This window comes from Macaca mulatta, chromosome 5 (assembly GCF_049350105.2).
Source record: "Macaca mulatta isolate MMU2019108-1 chromosome 5, T2T-MMU8v2.0, whole genome shotgun sequence".
NCBI lineage: Eukaryota > Metazoa > Chordata > Mammalia > Primates > Cercopithecidae > Macaca > Macaca mulatta.
In genome coordinates, this window is record NC_133410.1 from 76,937,526 (window position 1) to 76,955,241 (window position 17,716).

The window sequence follows — 17,716 nt, forward strand, 5'->3', positions numbered from 1 at the left end:
CCGACCTCCTGTGTCCCTTGCGAGAGGTGGCAGGCGCCGAAGGAGTAGTCCGGGTCTATGTGCCATTTTCATTGGCAGATTTGTCTAAGGTTGAGGAGTGTGCAGGCTCCTTTTCGGCCAATCCTACTCGTTATATCAAAGAGTTCAGGTATCTATGCCAGGCATATGATCTCACCTGGCATGACCTCCATGTCGTTATGACCTCAACCCTGTCTTCTGAGGAGCAGGAGTGCATCCTAGCGGCAGCCAGGCAGCACGCTAACCAGGTTCATTTAACTGACCCCGCCATGCCAGTCGGCACCGAGGCAGTGCCCTCGGCTAAGCCCGACTGGGACTACCAGGTAGGGCAGGCAGGTCACCGCCACCGTGACATAATGGTTCAGTGCCTTCTTGCCGGCATGCAGGCAGCCTCTAACAAATCAGTCAACTTTAACAAACTAAAAGAGGTTGTCCAAGGCGCAGATGAAAATCCAGCTGTTTTTCTTAACCGGCTGACTGAGGCACTTATTCAGTACACCCGCCTTGACCCTGCCTCCCCCGCAGGAGGAACCATCTTGGCCTCATATTTCATTTCTCAGTCGGCCCCTGATATCCAAAAAAAATTTAAAAAGGCGGAGGAAGGCCCTCAAACTCCCATCCAGGATTTAATCAAACTGGCCTTCAAGGTCTACAACTCCAGGGAGGAAGCAGCTGAGGCCCAACGACAGGCCAGGCTAAAACAGAAGGTACAACTCCAAACCCAGGCCTTGGTAGCAGCCCTGAGGCCGGCTGGCTCCAGGAGCTCCCAGAAAAGAGGTACTACCTGAGCGCCACCTGGTGCCTGCTTCAAGTGCAGCAACGACGGCCACTGGGCCAGGCAGTGCCATAACCCAAAGGAGCCAACTCTCCCCTGTCCAAACTGTCGGCAGATGGGCCACTGGAAGTCAGACTGCCCCGACCTAAGGACGGTCGCTGCACCTCCATGTGACGACCCTCCTCTAGGTATTGGAGGCACCTTCCAGCTCCTCGACATCGATGAAGATTGAAGAGACCCAGACTCAGGGACCCCTCTCACTCTCACCGAGCCCAGGGTTATGCTCCAGGTAACGGGTAAGTCCATATCCTTCCTTATGGACATGGGGGCTACCTACTCTGTTTTGCCTTCCTTCAGTGGCCCCAGCCACCCCTCCACTGTCACAGTCATGGGAATTGACGGCACTTGGTTTCCTTCAAGACAAAACTCCCAAATGCAATGTGAGGCTCTTGTTTAAGTCCTAATTTGAACAAATCAACTGTAAAATACATTTTTGAGACAATTAGGAAAATATGTATTTAGTGGGCATTAAAGAATAATTGTGGCAGGGCATGTCATGCCTGTAATCTTAGCGCTTTGGGAGGCTGAGGTGGGAGGATTGTTTGAGATCAGGAGTTCAAGACCAACCTGGGCTACCTAGGAAGACTCCATCTCTATAGAAAAAGAAAGAAAGAATAATTGTAAATTTTGTTTGGTGTAATTATGACATGATAATTATGTGGCTTTTTAAAAATCCTTAGCAATTAGAGATGCATACTGAGGTATTTATCGGTAAAATGACATGGTATCTGGCAGTTTCTTTAAAACAAATTTGTCCTATAGGATGCCCAAAATTTAGGGTTGGGGGGTGCCTAGATTAAACAAGATTCAAAAACAGTGTTAATAATTGAAACTACGTAATGGGTACACAAGGGTTTATTATAATATTCTCTATTTTGTGTATGTTAAGAAATTTCCATAATAAAAAAAATTTTATGTTTTCTATCTCAAATAACTTAGAAATAAAAATAATGTGCCCTCAAAAGTGTGTTAAATCACTCAAAACATGACTCTAGTGATGTCAAATATGCATGTGAAAAAATTAATAAAAGTGTTTTCCATGAAATATGACATTAGGGATAAATATTTCTAAATTATACCACTTATGTTAATATGTTACTTTTATTTTTAATTTAAATTTTTGTAATACAATTATAAACATTTATCTATTTTAGCTCTATTTTTTAAAGTTTACATATTCAAATTGGCAAAAGCATTTAAATGTCCTTATATTCAAGAATATACAGTAATTGCACTTTGGCAATATCTTGTTACATCAGATTAAGCAGTTGTATTAAAATATAGACTCTCAACATGTGTTCATAGTGATTGGCCAGTCTAGCCACTTCATTTCACTAGAAAGGAAACAGACACACAGCTATGACATAACCAAAAGTAAATCCCAAGTTTCCTAACTCCTAGTCCACTGTTCTTCACAACAGAATCAAGTTTCCTCTCTACTGAATGTATGCTGCAACATACATTTGAAACATACGTTGAAATGCAATATACACTGAAATCCCCAGGGTGCAACTGGAGCCATGACTCCTGGGTACAGCAGTGTTCAAACATTGACATTTCTTTAGGGGCAGTGGGGAGGAGTTGACACATCCAATCCATCCTCATTGGCTGATTTTCCTGTAGCACAATTCCAGTATCACTCTGTCCCCAAAATGTTTCCCAGCCCGCTCTTCCACAGAAAATAGCAGACGTGCTTCTTTTCTCCCATTTAAGGGGCCTGACCTATCTCATCACTAGTTCACAGTCTTTGGATGAACCGATATGGCTTTTGTCTGTCTTTCTTTCTTTTCTTTGTTTCTCTTTCCCTTTCCCTCCCTGCCTCCCTCCTTCCCTCCCTCCCTCCCTCCCTTCCTCCCTCCCTCCCTTCCTTCCTTCCTTCCTTCCCTCCTTCCCTCCTTCCCTCCTTTCTTCTTTCTCTTTCTCTTTCTCTTTCTTTTTCTCTCTCTTTCTCGCTCTTTCTCTCTCGCTCTCTCTCTCTCTCTTTTTCATTCACCACTGATCAGGAGGTATTATATGGTTTTTTTAGTTGTTTTTTTTTTTTTTTTTTTTTGAGACAGAGTCTCACTGTCGCCCAGGCTGGAGTGTAGTGGTGCGATCTCAGCTCACTGCAACCTCTGCCCACCGGGTTCAAGCGATTCTGCTGCCTCAGCAGCTGGGATTACAGGCGCACGCCACCACGCTCCGCTAATTTTTGTATTTTTAGCAGAGAAGGGGTTTTGGCTTGGGTTGCCCTGGCTGGTCTTGAGCTCCCCACCTCAGGTGACCCAACTGCCTCAGCCTCCCAAAGTGCTGGGATTACAGGCGTGAGCCACCATGCCTGGCCCATGATATGGCTTTGAATGCCGGTCCTCCATTATATGCATGGAGACAAAATACCAAGTCTCACATTCCTCATCTGTAAAATGCGGACGCAAATAGTACTTACTTCAAAGGGTTGTCTTAAGGATAAAATGAGATTACATTAAACATTTAAAACACTCAATGAACATAAGCTACTATTAATATGAGCTCAGTAACTCTTGAGTGAATCTAGAAAGTGTTCAGGAATGGCCAAATGAATGACTTTTTTTTTTTTTTTTTTTTTTGAGACGGAGTCTTGCTCTGTCCCCCAGGCTGGAGTGCAGTGGCGCGATCTCGGCTCACTGCAAGCTCCGCCTCCCGGGTTCACGCCATTCTCCTGCCTCAGCCTCCCAAGTAGCTGGGACTACAGGCACTCACCACGACGCCCGACTAATTTTTTTGTATTTTTAGTAGAGACGGAGTTTCACCGTGTTCACCAGGATGATCTCGATCTCCTGACCTCGTGATCCGCCCGCCTCGGCCTCCCAAAGTGCTGGGATTACAGGCGTGAGCCACCGCGTCCGGCCATGAATGACTTTTATGCTGAGTTTACTCATTCATTTTAAGCTTTGGAATAGAGAAGGATAAAGAAACTTAAATCCCTGTCCAAGGTCACGCAGCTTACCTTTCAGGTGGAAGGACAGACAACAAGCAAGTAACTAACTTAGATAGTGGTAAGCGCTGAGAAGGAAATAAATCAGTGTGATGTGGCTGGTAAGACAGAAGGAGGGGGTGCCTACTTTAGGGAGATAAGTCAGGGCCTTCCTGAAGTAGCATGGTCACAAGACTCTCTCTAAAATGTATTCAGACTCTGCTTTAGAAAACACTACTTTAAGGCAGGCACGGTGGCTCACACCTGTAACATCAGCACTTTGGGAGGCTGAGGCAGGCAGATCACTTGAGGTCAGGAGTTTGAGACCAGCCTGGCCAACATGGTGAAACCCCGTCTCTACTAAAAATATAAAAATTTGCCAGGTGTGGTGGTACAGGCCTGTAATCCCAGCTACTCGGGAGGCTGAGGCAGGAGAATCGCTTGAACCTGGGAGGCAGAGGTTGCAGTGAGCTGAGATTGCGCCATTGCACTCCAGCTTGGGCAGCAAGATCAAAACTCCGTCTCAAAAAAATAAATAAGTAAAAAATAAAAAGAGGTTATTGTTGCCACTTAACTCAGAAAAATGAAGTGCTTGTCCTGTAGGATACTCCAGTACATTTTACTGTGTATGCTATGGATGTGTTATTGTTGTGGATGTGTTCAGCCTCCCCACCACATAAATAGTTCTTCAAGGAAGGAATCCATGTCTTATTCATCTACAGCTCAGTACCTACACCATGAACATAGCATGTGCTCAATAAAGTTCAGCAATAACAGTGATGATTAGATGATACTATTGTTAGGTGACAGAATAATAGAACTGATTCTATAAATTTTAAAAATTTGGCACACAACCAAAATGCCATGTCTTACTCATCTTTGCACTCCATAGGACACAGAAGAGTGACTTAGTAGTCACTCAATAAATGTTGGATGAAAAAAAATCTTATTGAGTGAGTAGAGGCACAGGGATGTGCTAATTGTCACCCAATGTTTACACTACTTTTTGTAAATATTATATAAAATACTTAGTGTTTGTTAAGCTTTACTATAGGAATTAACGTGAAGACTTATTGGAATTGACAAGGAAAATCTAGAAGACAAATTGAGAAGGTAGAAGGCTTTAAAGTAGTCTTTTCTTATGTTTTGTTTTTTTGAGATGGAGTCTCGCTCTGTTGCTCAGGCTGGAGTGCAGTGGCATGATCTTGGCTCACTGCAACCTCCACCTCCCGGGTTCAAGCGATTCTCCTGCCTCAGCCTCCAGAGTAGCTGGGATTACAGGCCTGCGCCACCATGCATGGCTCATTTTTGTATTTTTAGTAGAGCTGAGGTTTCACTATGTTGGCCAGGCTGGTCTTGAACTGCGACCTCAGGTGATCTGCCTGCCTGGAGATCAAGATCATCCTGGCTAACATGGTGAAACCCCGTCTCTACCAAAAATACAAAAAATTAGCCAGTTGCGGCGGCATGCGCCTGTAGTCCCAGCTGCTGGGGAGGCTGAGGCAGGAGAATGGCATGAACCCAGGAGGCGCAGTTTGCAGTGAGCCGAGATTGCGCCACTGCACTCCAGCCTGGGCGACAGAGCAAGACTCCATCTCAAAAAAAAAAAAAAAATCCAGGTAAGAAGTGACCACAACTAGACAACTGGAGTGAGTGTGTTAGCAGCAGAAATGAATAAATTCAGGAAATATTCTTGAGATAAAACACAGAACTTTCACTGGGTGCATTGTACTTGAAGGTGAGGCAAGAAAAATCGAAGAAGAGTAGATTTTCTTTAGCTTGAGCAACTTCACAATATTTTCTCAGATGGGGGAAACTGAAGGAAGAACAAGGCTGGAAGGGAAATCAAGACTTCCGTTTGAAAGTATAGTCAATTTGAGAAGCATATATCAAGCAATATATCAATATTCAAATGGAGATGTCCAGGAGGCAGTTGAATATATAAGTGTCAGACTCAGAGAAGAGAGAATATAAAAATTTAGAAGGCAGCAGCATAGAAATGCTAAACTCTTGTGTGTGGTTATGACCACCTAGGGGTAAAAGTGTAAATATTTTTTAAAGGGGTCAGGATAGAGCCTGTTAGAATTCGAGAATTCAGAGGGGGTTCAGCAAAGGAGCCTGAGAAGGAGCAACCAGTCAGGTGGATGCTAAACTAGGAGACTATGGTGTCACAGAGGCCACAAGAAGGGAGTAGCCAGTTGTGTTAGATGCTGCCAAGAGGTTTAATGAGATAATAATACTAACACATTGACCGGGCGTGGTGGCTCATGCCTGTAATCCTAACACTTTGTGAGGCTGAGGTGAGCGGATCACCTAAGGTCAGGAGTTCAAGACCAGCCTGGCCAACATGGTGAAACCTGTCTTTACTAAAAATACAAAAATCAGCCAGGCATGGTGGCGCACACCTGTAATCCCAGCTACACTGGAGGCTGAGACAGGAGAATCACTTGAACCCAGGAGGCGGACGTTGCAGTGAGCCAAGATTGCACCACTGCACTCCAGCCTGCACAACACAGCAAGACTCCATCTCAAAATAGTAACAATAATAATAATAACACTACAACACTACTACTACTACTACTAGCTAACATCTACTGAGCACTTAAAATGTACCACATCTGTTCTAAGACCTTTATGGGTATTAACTCTTTGACTTTCTTTGACAATGCTAAGGATAGAGAAGAAACCACTGGATTTGGTAACACAGAGGTCAAATGAAGAGATCTTTCATTCAACAACAATTAATTCCTGACTTGTTCCAAGCAAGCTTGAGGCACTGAGGATGAAAGACAAAGGTCCTGCCTCCATAAGAGCTTAATGTAAACAAGTAAACAAATAGATATACAGTCAGATAAGTGTCTCAAAGAAAAGGAGCAGGCCAAATAATGCTCTTTTTGGTACTCCATGAAAAGGAGATGACAAGTATTTGAAAGAAGAGTGCCCTGGCAGAGGAAAAAGCAAGTGAAATGATCCTGAGCTCAGAGCAAGGATGCCCATGTGCCTGCAGAGCAAAAACTGACAGGGGAGTAGTAGAACATGATGTCATGGACATATCAGGTCAAGTTCAAGGTGAGGTTAGTGACAGGCTCAAATCAAGTGGGGCCTTGGAGGCCTGCTAAAGACTTTAGAGCAGAGGTTTCCAACCCCCGGGCTGTGGACTGGTTTGGTCTGTGGCCTGTTAGGAGCCAGGCTGCATAGCAGGAGGTGAGTGGCAGGCGAGCAGGCGTTACAGCCTGAACTCCGCCTCCTGTCAGATCAGTGGTGGCATTACATTCTCATAGAAACACAAACCCTATGGTGAACTGCGCATGCGAATGTAAGGGATCTAGCTTGCGTGGTCCTTATGAGAATCTAACGCCTGATAGATTGATCTGAAGTGGAACAGTTACCCCGACCCAGTGAAAAAATTGCCTTCTACAAAACCCATCCCTGGTGCAAAAAATGTTGGGGATCCCTGCCTCAGAGGACATACTACCTGAGGTGAGAACCCATTCTGGAGAGCAAGAGAACTGCATATAATTTATGTTCTAAGGGACTTCTGTGACCACTGTAGGTACAATGAACCGGGGATGGGGCAAGACAAGAACCCAGCTGGAGGCTACTGCAGTGGACCTGTAGTAGGACTAGCCGCAGACAAAACCCCTCAGACACCAAGTTAAAGAAGGAACAGCTTTCGGCCAGGAGCATTGGCAAGACTCATGTCTCAAAAGCCAAGCTCTCCGAGTGAGCAATTCCTGCCCCTCTTAAGGGCTTACAACTCTAACGGGGTCCACGTGAGAGGGTTGTCATCGGTTGAGCAAGCAGGGGGTACGTGACTGGGGACTGCAAGCACCAGTAATTAGAATGGAACAGAACAGGACAGGGATTTTCATAGTGCTTTTTCATACAATGTCTGTAATCTAGAGATAACATAACCGATTAGGTCAGGGGTCGATATTTAACTGCCAGGCCCAGGGTGTGGCGCCGGGCTGTCTGTCTGTGGATTTCATTTCTGCCTTTTAGTTTTTACTTCTTTCTGTGGAGGCAGAAATTGGGCATAAGACACTATGAGGGGTGGTCTCCTCCCTTAGACCAGGCAAGAGATGATAGTGGCTTACAAAGATGATGACATTTTAAATGTTAAGAAACAGCCATAGTCAGGATATAGCTCAAAGTTACAATTTGCTAATGGTTTACAGTCTGAGTGTAAGAGAAAAACAGGCATCAAGAATGATGCCAAGGTTTTTGGGTACCTGGATAAATGAACGGTGGTGCCATTTGCTGAAATGGGAAACAACAAGGGAAGAGCACGTATGGGTGTTGCAGGAAGACTTCAGTGGTGAGCACATTATGGTGTTTTTGGTTGTTGTTTGTTGTTGTTTTTGAGATGGAGTTTCACTCGTTGCCCAGGCTAGACTGCAATGGTGCAATCTCGACTCACTGCAACCTCTACCTCCCGGGTTCAAGCAATTCTCCTGCCTTAGCCTCCCAAGTAGCTGGGATTACAGGCATGTGCCACCATGCCTGGCTATTGTTTTTGTATTTTTAGTAGAGATGGGGTTTCACCATGTTGGTAAGGCTGGTCTCGAACTCCTGACCTCAGGTGATCCACCCGCCTCAGCCTCCCAAAGTGCTGGGATTACAGGCATGAGCCACCATGCCTGGCCCACATTATGTTTTACATGCCAAACTGATATTCAAGCAGGGATGATAAATCAACGACTGGTTATAAAACTCGAGTTTAGGGGAAAAACTGAGGCTAGAGATAATTTGGGAAGTTACCAGAATATAGTTAAGGCCATGGAACTGATGACCTCACCCAAGGAATAAGGAAAGTTCTAGAAGAATGAATCTGAGAGGACTAAGCCATTGGTCACTTCAACCTAAAGGCTGGGAAGAGGAGGATTCAGCAAAGGAAACTGACTAAAGAACAATCAATGAGGTAGGACCACAGAGGTAGAGGCATCCCAGAAGTCAAGTAAAGAAGACTTCTAAGAAAATAGGAGGTTAATGTGTCAGATGAGTAAAATGAAGATGAAGAATTAGCCATTGAATTTGACAAGGCAGAGATCATTGTGACCTCAGCAAAAGCCACCACAGCTAAGTGGAGGGGATGAAAATGTAAGTGGGTCTCAAGAGAAGGGGAAAAAGGGGGAAAGAGGACATGTAGATAACGACTTGCAGGTAATTCCGTTGCAAAATTTTTCCTCTAAAGCAGAGCAAGGAAATCATGATACCTGGATGGGCACATGGGGTTCAGGGAAGGTTTGGGGTTTTTTTAAAGACAAGAGTTATTGTGCATTTTGCTGTTGTCATTGTTGTTGTTTGGTTAGTTGGTTTTTGTTTTTGTTCTTGAGACAGGGTCTTGTTCTGTTGTCCAGGCTGGAGTGCAGCGGCATGATCATATCTCACTGTATCCTCGAACTGCTGAGACTGAGGTGATCTGTGATACTCCTGCCTCAGTCTCCCAGTAACTGGGACTACAGTTATGTGTCACAATGCATGGTTAATAATTTTTTTTTTTTTTTTTTTGTAGAAACGAGGTTTCACTATGTTGCTCAGGCTGATTTTGAATTCCAGCCTCAAGTGATCCTTCCACCTCAGCCTCTCAAAGTGCTGGGATTACAGGTGTGAACCACCGTACCCAGTGCTTGCACATGTTTGTATGCTGATGGGAATGATCCAGTAGAGGAGGAATACAATGATGCAGGAGAGAGAGGCTAATTTTAGGAACAAAGAGCTTAAAGAAGTTAGATGAGATTGAAAGATGGGATTGAAATCCAACATATAGATTGATGGAATGGCCTTTAATAGGAGCAAGGACAGTTCATCCATTATTAACAGGAAAAAAAGTAGAGTACATACATATAGATGCTGGCATTTTGGTAGATTTCATGGTGGAAAGATATGAAGATCTTTCAGAATTTCTTCTATTCTCAGTGAAGAAAAAAAGTGAAATCATCAGCTAAGAGCGAGGAGGAAAGGATGCAGAAGGTTGAGGAATGAGAGCACTCACCATAATTTCTGAGACAGTTGGAAAATAAATTGACTGGGGAAATACAGTATGACTGGCAAGCAGCACTGAGAGCCCACTTGAAGTTCAAGACCACGGATTTAAAGGTCAGTTAGCATAGTTGGCATAGTTGTTTGCCTTTCTCTTGCCATTATCTGTTATTCCAAGTGCAAGCAAGAGTTGGATTTAACAAGGCAAGAATGACAGAGGGAGAGAGAATCAAGGGAGTGATTCCATTGTTGGTCCATGGAATATAAGGTGAGGAGAGACGGCAGGACATAAGATAGTGATATATAAAGAAAAGTTAGTAGGATCAATGTATTAGAAGTCCCTTAAGCTGAAAATCTGATAGAGGGTTCATGGAGGAGTGAACTGGAAAGCTAAGACATGGTTAGAGATCAGAGTGCTTGAAATAGTCTGGAAATGGTACAGCAGTTAACAATGGCTTTGATAGTGGGTGCCTACAATGGGGTGAAGGACAAGATCTTTCCAAGTGAGGAGGTCAAAGAACTGAGAAGCCAAATGGATCATCCAAGTGGATATGAAATCTCCATGCATGATGATAGTAGTGGTGGCAGAGAGAAAAGCAGTAAACCAGAGCAGTTTTGGGAGAGTAGAGAAAAGAAGCCTAACCAAATGTGTTGCGAATGAGAGGTGAAGAAATTGAGTCAGTGAGTATAGACAACTCTTTTGACAAGTTCTGCAATGAAGAACAACAGAGAAATGGTGGTGATGCTGGTGGAAGGGGAGAGTTTGAAAAATGACATGGGGTCAAGAGTTATTTCAAGATGGAAGATTCTAGAGTATGAGTATGCTCATGAAACTGATTAATTAGGGAGAAACTGATGCTGTAGGAGAGAGAGGATAACTGCAGGAAGAAAGTTCTTCAGGAAATGAGAGTGCTATCTAAAGCATAAGTGAAGGGTTTTGCTTTTCATTTAAAAAAAAAAAAAAGGCACAATTCTTCCCTGAAATATGAGAAAAGGCAGAATTCATGGGTACAGATGCAGGTAAAGCAATAGATCCATTGTAAGAAAATAAGGGATTTCGTGATTGATCACTTCTATTTTCTCAATAAAGAATGAGGCAAAGTCTTCAGCTGGGTGGGGGGTCAAAGGTGTGAACTTTAGAGGAGAGTAAGGCAGTTAGTCATCTTCAGAGACTGGGAAAACTAACTTACTAAGGGAATAAAGTGAGCTTGCCAGGCAGTGCCAAGTGACCAATTGAGATGAAATTGAAATAAACCAGACAGTATGACTGCGCAATTTTGCACAGCAAGAGTCAACTGCTGAGGTGTAGGAAGATCGATGGCTGGGTTCAATCAGGGTTGGGGTTTTGTCAGAAGTATCGTGGATAACCAGAGAGCCAATGGAATGTTGGAAGAGGTAAGGGAGTAATTGCAATGGCAGATCATGGAATCCAGGCTGGGTAAGGAGGAGTCAGTGAGAACATGAGATAAAAATTGGTTTCCCAAAAGATTGGCGGTCCAATGAGGACAAATAATTGCTTTGGATTGGGTCATTAGTGAGGGGTCATAAATGAGTTGGTGGGGTCAGACGAAGGATGTTTATACCCAAGTCCCATCTGCTCTGTTACCTTGTGAAGGTGGTGGGGACTGAGCATATCGTGAGCACTTTGTAGGTGCACACTCTGAATACTTGCCCAATGAATGCTTTGTTTCCACATGTGACCATATGCCAAACACTGACGAAAATTTAGTGAAGGAGAAAGACGAATGGTGAAATACAAGATCTTAAGTGCTCTAACAAGGGTAACATTCAAAGTGCAACCCAGAGGAATGCAATGACTAACTGTAGAGGCGAATGAAAAAGGGCTTCAAAAGGAGGTAACAATAGCTCATTAGGTGGCAGTGGAAGAGAAGAGATTCAGTTTCTCTCATTATCAGGTGTCAATTTCCCATCTAAGTCCCTTGAAACGCAAGGGCTGATGACTGCGAAGCAACAGGCAAATGACACGAGTTCCTTTCAATATGGCAAGCTCTTGCATGCAAACCTCCAACTTAGGACCCCCGGTTCTAGATGGGGCGTGGTTGCTCAGCGCGTGGGGAATAAGGGGAAGGGAGGAGCAGAAGAGGGGATGAGGGAAGGGGAACACCTACCTCCCAGGAAAGACAGCTGAGGCCGTGGCGGGGCTCTGGTGATCAGAGATGGGGAGATCATTACTGCGGCACTGGGAAGTAATTCGGTTTCCTTGGCCTCGCGGGGCTTGCGGGGCTTGCGGGGCTCACGGGCTTGGCGGAGCTGTCGCGGCTCACTGGCCTTGCGAAGTTTGGGGGCTGCATGGTGCTCATGGAGTTCGTAGGGTGCATAGGAGTCCCGGGGCTCATGGGGCGCATAGGGCGCGTGGGGCTCATAGGACTCGTGGGGCTCATCACATTCCTCGGACTCGTCTTGCTCCCTGACCTCCTCTGGCTCCTCGGGATTCTCGTGTTTCTCGGGATCCTCCGACTCTCCAAGCTCGCTGTGAGTGTCGAGAATCCTGAGCACAATGGGCTTCTGGAAGACTTCGGAGCAAGTGGATATTTCTGTTGAGACCTGCCCATCGGTCACTTCGGACGGCTCAGACGAACCTAGAAACTCTTGGTTCTCCATTCGCGCCAGAAGCTTCTGTCGCGCGCGGCACTCACCCTCCCGGCTGGTTGCCTAGGCGCAGTTTGCTCTCTGCGCGATACTACAGGGCCGCTCGCTCCCAGCCCCGCCCCGAGCCCCGCCCCGAGCCCCGCCCCGGTCTCGCCCCCGAGCCCCGCCCCGGTCTCGCCCCCGAGTCCCGCCCTAGTCCGGCACAGCCCAGCCCCGGCCGGACTCAGCCCATCTCACGTCGCCTTCCTGCGCATTGTATGGTTGCCAAGGGGACGCACAGCTCTCCAGGACCTTCTGGACGCATCCCGGGGCGCGGAAAAGCCAGAGACACGTCGGTGGAGATAGGAGACGAGATACTGACCCTGTTGCCGGTGTCCGGCGCGAGGATTCTCGCCTGCTGCCGTTCGGGGAGGCCCTGGGGTAGAACATGTCAGTTTCTAATCTAGTTAGGGCGCCCCTCAGACCCCAGAGCCAGTCTGTATAGAGCTTGTGCCCAGAGGTTCCTGGACACAATCTCTATACAGACTTTTGTCCCCTAATCATACTGGGAGAGGATGCCGAGACTGACAATATTCTAAGGCCCTCAGTTGCTAACACTGATTTCCATCAATTTCTAGTTAAAGACACGACAATCAGAATGGAGTGGGTGCGGGGTGCGGGGGGTGCGGGGGGGGGGGTGGATCCACCAGTGCAACATTTGACATAAGCTTACATTCAAACTTGAATGCTTTACTTTATCTCCACATGAAGTTCTTCACACAGTCACAAAGAAACACTGACTGGATTAAAAGAAAAATATATTCATCTACAACTTGTGTCTCATTACAAGGCTCACTATCTACTGAAGTATGCTATAAGCTACTTTTTATAAAGGGCTGTAATTATCTTGTGAAGAATACAACTGTGTGCCGTGTTTTGTGGGTGCGTCCATTAATTTGGTAACTGTGGTATCTTTTAAATATACCACAATTCTTGTAATCCTGTTTTTGGCATCCTCTTTTTTTTTTTTTTTTTATCACTTATAATACCAAGAGACTTTAAAAACGTAGGTGGCCTGGCTCTCTCTCAATCCTTGAGGAGTGCTTTCAGCTAATTTTCATGGTGGTGACAGTTTGGTAGAGGGGAATAGAAGTGGTGGAGTTTTACCGATGTGTTTATTTCCAAGGGAAGGGACTGGAGGTGTTAAGGAATAAGTTGTCTGTCAAAATATATAGTAAACCCAAGTACCCCTTTTGCTCGTTACTGGGTATTCCTTGTATGTACTTAATCTCATAGATGCTAAGAAAAGTTAGAAGAGAAATATTTTGCATTGTGAATGTTATCTGGAATGGAACTAGGAGATTCATTCTAGCATATGCATATATGAATCAGGGAATCTCCTTCAACCTTGCTTTGATATAGATGTGTGTAATATTGTATGGAAATTCAAGAAATATCCCCCAAAACTTGCAAGGAGAAATAAAGCTACTCTCAGAGAGTTTTAACTCAACCTGTAAACCAATCAGGTAGGAGTTATGTAAATCCACCTTAAAGAGGCAGGATGGCCCTTAAAATCAGTAAAAGTAGTCCCTGGCTACATGAAATGTCTTCAGAAGTCCAAAGAACACATCAATTGAAAGAGGGGGATTCAGCCCACTGTGAATGTACAGAAGGAGCATCATAGAGGGTGTGCCTTTTCAAAAACTGCAGAAAGAAGGGGATCTAAGCCAACAGACTGCAATTGTTACAGCCTATCTTTTAGGTCCACTTGCTATGAATGTTGTACCACTATACATCAAAATATTCATGCTCAGCTTTCTCTCGTTCTTTTTTATTTGGGACAGGGTCTGGCTCTGTTGTCCAGGCTGGAGTGCAATGGAGCGATCTTGACTCACTGCAACTTCTGCCTCTTGAGCTCACACCATTCTCCCACCTCAGCCTCTTGAGTAGCTGGGACTACAGGCAGAGGCCACCACACCTGGCTAATTTTTTGTATTTTTTGTAGAGACAGGGTTTTGCTATGTTGCCCAGGATGGTCTCAAACTCCTGAGTTCAAGCGATCCACCCACCTTGGCCTCCCAGAGTGCTGGGATTACAGGCATGAGCCACTGCACCCGGCACAGGCAGCTTTCTGACATGACTCGCTTCTCAAGGAGTCTGCTTATTGGGAAAGATTAGTAATGATCACACAGAATGAATTCTTTTCCAAGTCTGTTCATTTCATGTTGCTATAATAGAATACCTGAGACTGGGTCATTTATAAAGAACTTATTTCTCTTAGTTCTGGAGACTGGAGCATCCAAGTGCATGGCTCTGGCATCTGGTGAGGCTTTCTTGATGCATCATAACATGGTGGAAGGGCAAATGAACATGAAAGACACAGAGGCACCAGGGGCTGGACTCACTTTATAACAACCCACTCCCACCATGTCATGGCAGGCCACCCAGGCCTATCATCATCTCTCTGGATTCTACAATGATCTCTGAACTGGTGGAACTTCTGACTTTTACTTTTGATCACCTCCAATCGTGACACTCCAAACCATTTTTTAAAATCCTCAAGCTTTGCATTATAAGGTGTTCCATACTCTGGTCCTTTTTTCTCTCTCTAGTCTACTTTGAGCCACTCCACTACATTCCGGCCTCCCTGCTCTTCTCTAGAGTGTCAAGCTCTTCCCCATTTCAGTCTCTTCTCACACCTGTTCCCACTGCCTGGAGCCCATTTCTTCCCACTCTTTACATACTGGCTTTTTTCTAGCCTCTAGGGCTCAGTTTAAATTACCCATTCAAAGAGGTCTTTCTAGCCCATATTAATTTTAAAAATGTTCCCACCATTATTTTCTATTTCAGTTCCTTGCTTCAACATAATTTATAATTATTTCATCTGCTTTTTTATTTTTGTGTACTTCCCCAGTTAGAATATAACCTCCTTAAAGACAGTGGCATTCTCTGTCCTGGTCACTGGTATATTCCCTGTGCCAAGCACAGTGAACGACTGTGAATAGCTGTCATCATTTTATTTTCCTGCCTAGAATCCCTTCCCTCTTCTTCGGAAGGCAGAACCCCTCCTTTCTGCAAGGAACTCATTCAATATAGTTTAAGGGGCTGATCCTTCCTTCTAACCCAGGTCTGACCAATCCAGCCACAGTAATTGATTCAGGGATGAATATGCAACCCCAGAAGAGCCAATTGGTATCCCTCCATGAGATTTAATGGAAGTCTGCTGAGAAAGGGAGGGTCCATCTTACTCCGAGATCATGAGCTATAAGAATGGCTTGTGTTGACAGCAGTCATCTTGCTACTCTAAGGAGGGAATCTGAGAATCAAACCAAGCAGAAGTTGGCAGGGCCAGGATACGGAGAGACAGTTTTATCTTTGAACTTCTGAACTCCTGAATCCACCCATGCCCAGATTTTCCAGGATGAGGAGGAAAAAAAAATTCTTTTTTGTGGGGGCACGCACAAATTCAAGTTGAATTTTATTTAAAAATTTTTTTGTAGAGACAGCGTCTTTCTATGTTGCCCAGGTTGCTCTCTAACTCCTGGCCTCCAGCAGTCCTCCTGCTTCTGCCTTCCAAAGTGCTGGGATTACGGGCCTGAGCCACTGTGCCCAGCCATTTTTTTTTTTAACAAGGTCTCACTCCATCATCCAAGCTGAAGTGCAGTGGTGCAATCACTGCTCACTGCAGCCTTGACTTCCCCAGGCTCAAGTGATCCTCCCATCTTAGCCTCCCGAGTAGCTGGGACTACAGGCATGTGCCATCACATCTGGCTAGTTTTTTGTTTGTTTCTGGTGTGTATTTTTTGAAGAGATGGGGTTTTACCAAGTTGCCCAGGCTGGTCTCAAACTCCTGGGCTCAAGTGATCTGGCTACTTTGGTCTCCCAGAGTGCTGGGATTACAGGCGTGATTCACTGCACCCAGCCTGAATTTCCTTTTAACTGAATTTATTTTTAACTGAAAGAGTTCTGGCACATGGTGCTCCCAAAATGTTTACTGAATGAAAAGGCAGATCCACTCTTGATGTGCTAAGTAAACCTACTTTCTAACATGACTCAGCTTCTCAAGCCTGGACGGCTGGCAACAGACGCCAGATTGTGGTAAATTCTCCAAGGTTGTATGCCACTCTATTAGGCCCATTGTGCAGGCTACCAGCCAGGCAGCCTCTCTGACAATACACCAATCTGTCTTGTTGTCTAGTGCCATTTCTGTTAGAAAGCCCCATGACACAAACCCTCATCGTTAGCCTGAGAGCATCTCAAGTACAGAGTCCCTGCCTGAGAGCATCTCAAGTGCAGAATCCCTGCTTTGTTCACCCTGGTGTCAAGCAATGACTGCCATGTTGGCACTCCATAACTGTCCACTGAAAGAAAAACTCCAGCCACAATACTTGTTGCCAAAATGCAGAATCTAAAATCAGAATCTGAGAATAAAAAGACCAAAGAGGGAAGAACAGAGATATTGTTCCCCATCCTGAAAGCTTTTGGCCTTTTCTTTGAAATAAGCATCCAGAAACTTGTCTACGTCCCTGATCACCTTAGAAAACCTAGGGAAGGGACAAACACATAGAATCAGAGTTTAGGGCTAGAAGTGGTCTGCATCTCACTTGATCTTTTTACAAGGACAAGACCAAGACAGTCAAGGAATTTGTCCAGGGGTCCATTCACGGTAATCCTTGGGGCAGAGGTTAAAATCCAACATTTCTGACAATTCCGAATCATTGTGTGATCCACCCTCCGTAGGCCAGACAAGAAGAAGGTTTAACATTAGACACCTGAGTGGCTGCTGTAATAAGACACCATTAAACATGACAGCACAGTGGTGATGTGAGAAAGGTAATGATGTTAAAGGCTCACTCTCCGATGTCTCATCTCTCAGAAGGCAATCATCATTTTGCGCATACATGCATAAATTAAATTGTGTTCTATTTTAACCTAAAACTAGAGACAGTTATGTGCTAATATTGAGAGGGGTTGTCTTCACCAAATCTGGATTTTTTTTTTTTTGAGACAGGGTCTCACTATGTTTCCCAGGCTGGTCTCAAACTCCTAGGTTCAAATGATCCTCCTGCCTCAGACTCCCAAAGTATTGGAATTACAGGTGTGAGCCACCACGCCTGACCCCATATTTGTATTATTTCACCATAGATTCAAAATTTTATTTTATTTATTTGTCTTGAGACGGAGTCTCTCTCTGTTGCCCAGGCTGGAGTGCAGTGGTGTGGTCTTGGCTCACTGCAACCTCTGCTTCCTGGGTTCAAGCGATTCTCCTGCCTCAGCCTCCTGAGTAGTTGAGATTACAGGTGCCTACCACCACCCCTGGCTAATTTTTTGTATTTTTAGTAGAGACAGGGTTTCACCAT

At 44.9% G+C, this 17,716-nt stretch overlaps 1 protein-coding gene across 1 annotated transcript in view; it reads right to left on the minus strand.

The window, feature by feature from the left end:
- SPMAP2L (sperm microtubule associated protein 2 like) overlaps positions 1–12,519 on the minus strand; it is a 72,447-nt gene extending 59,928 nt beyond the window's left edge. Inside the window, exon 1 of the mRNA XM_028848560.2 lies at positions 11,897–12,519. Coding sequence (XP_028704393.1) covers positions 11,897–12,389 — 493 coding nt within the window. The 5' untranslated portion in view covers positions 12,390–12,519. The remainder of the gene's footprint in view (positions 1–11,896) is intronic.
- Positions 12,520–17,716: the final 5,197 nt, after the last annotated feature.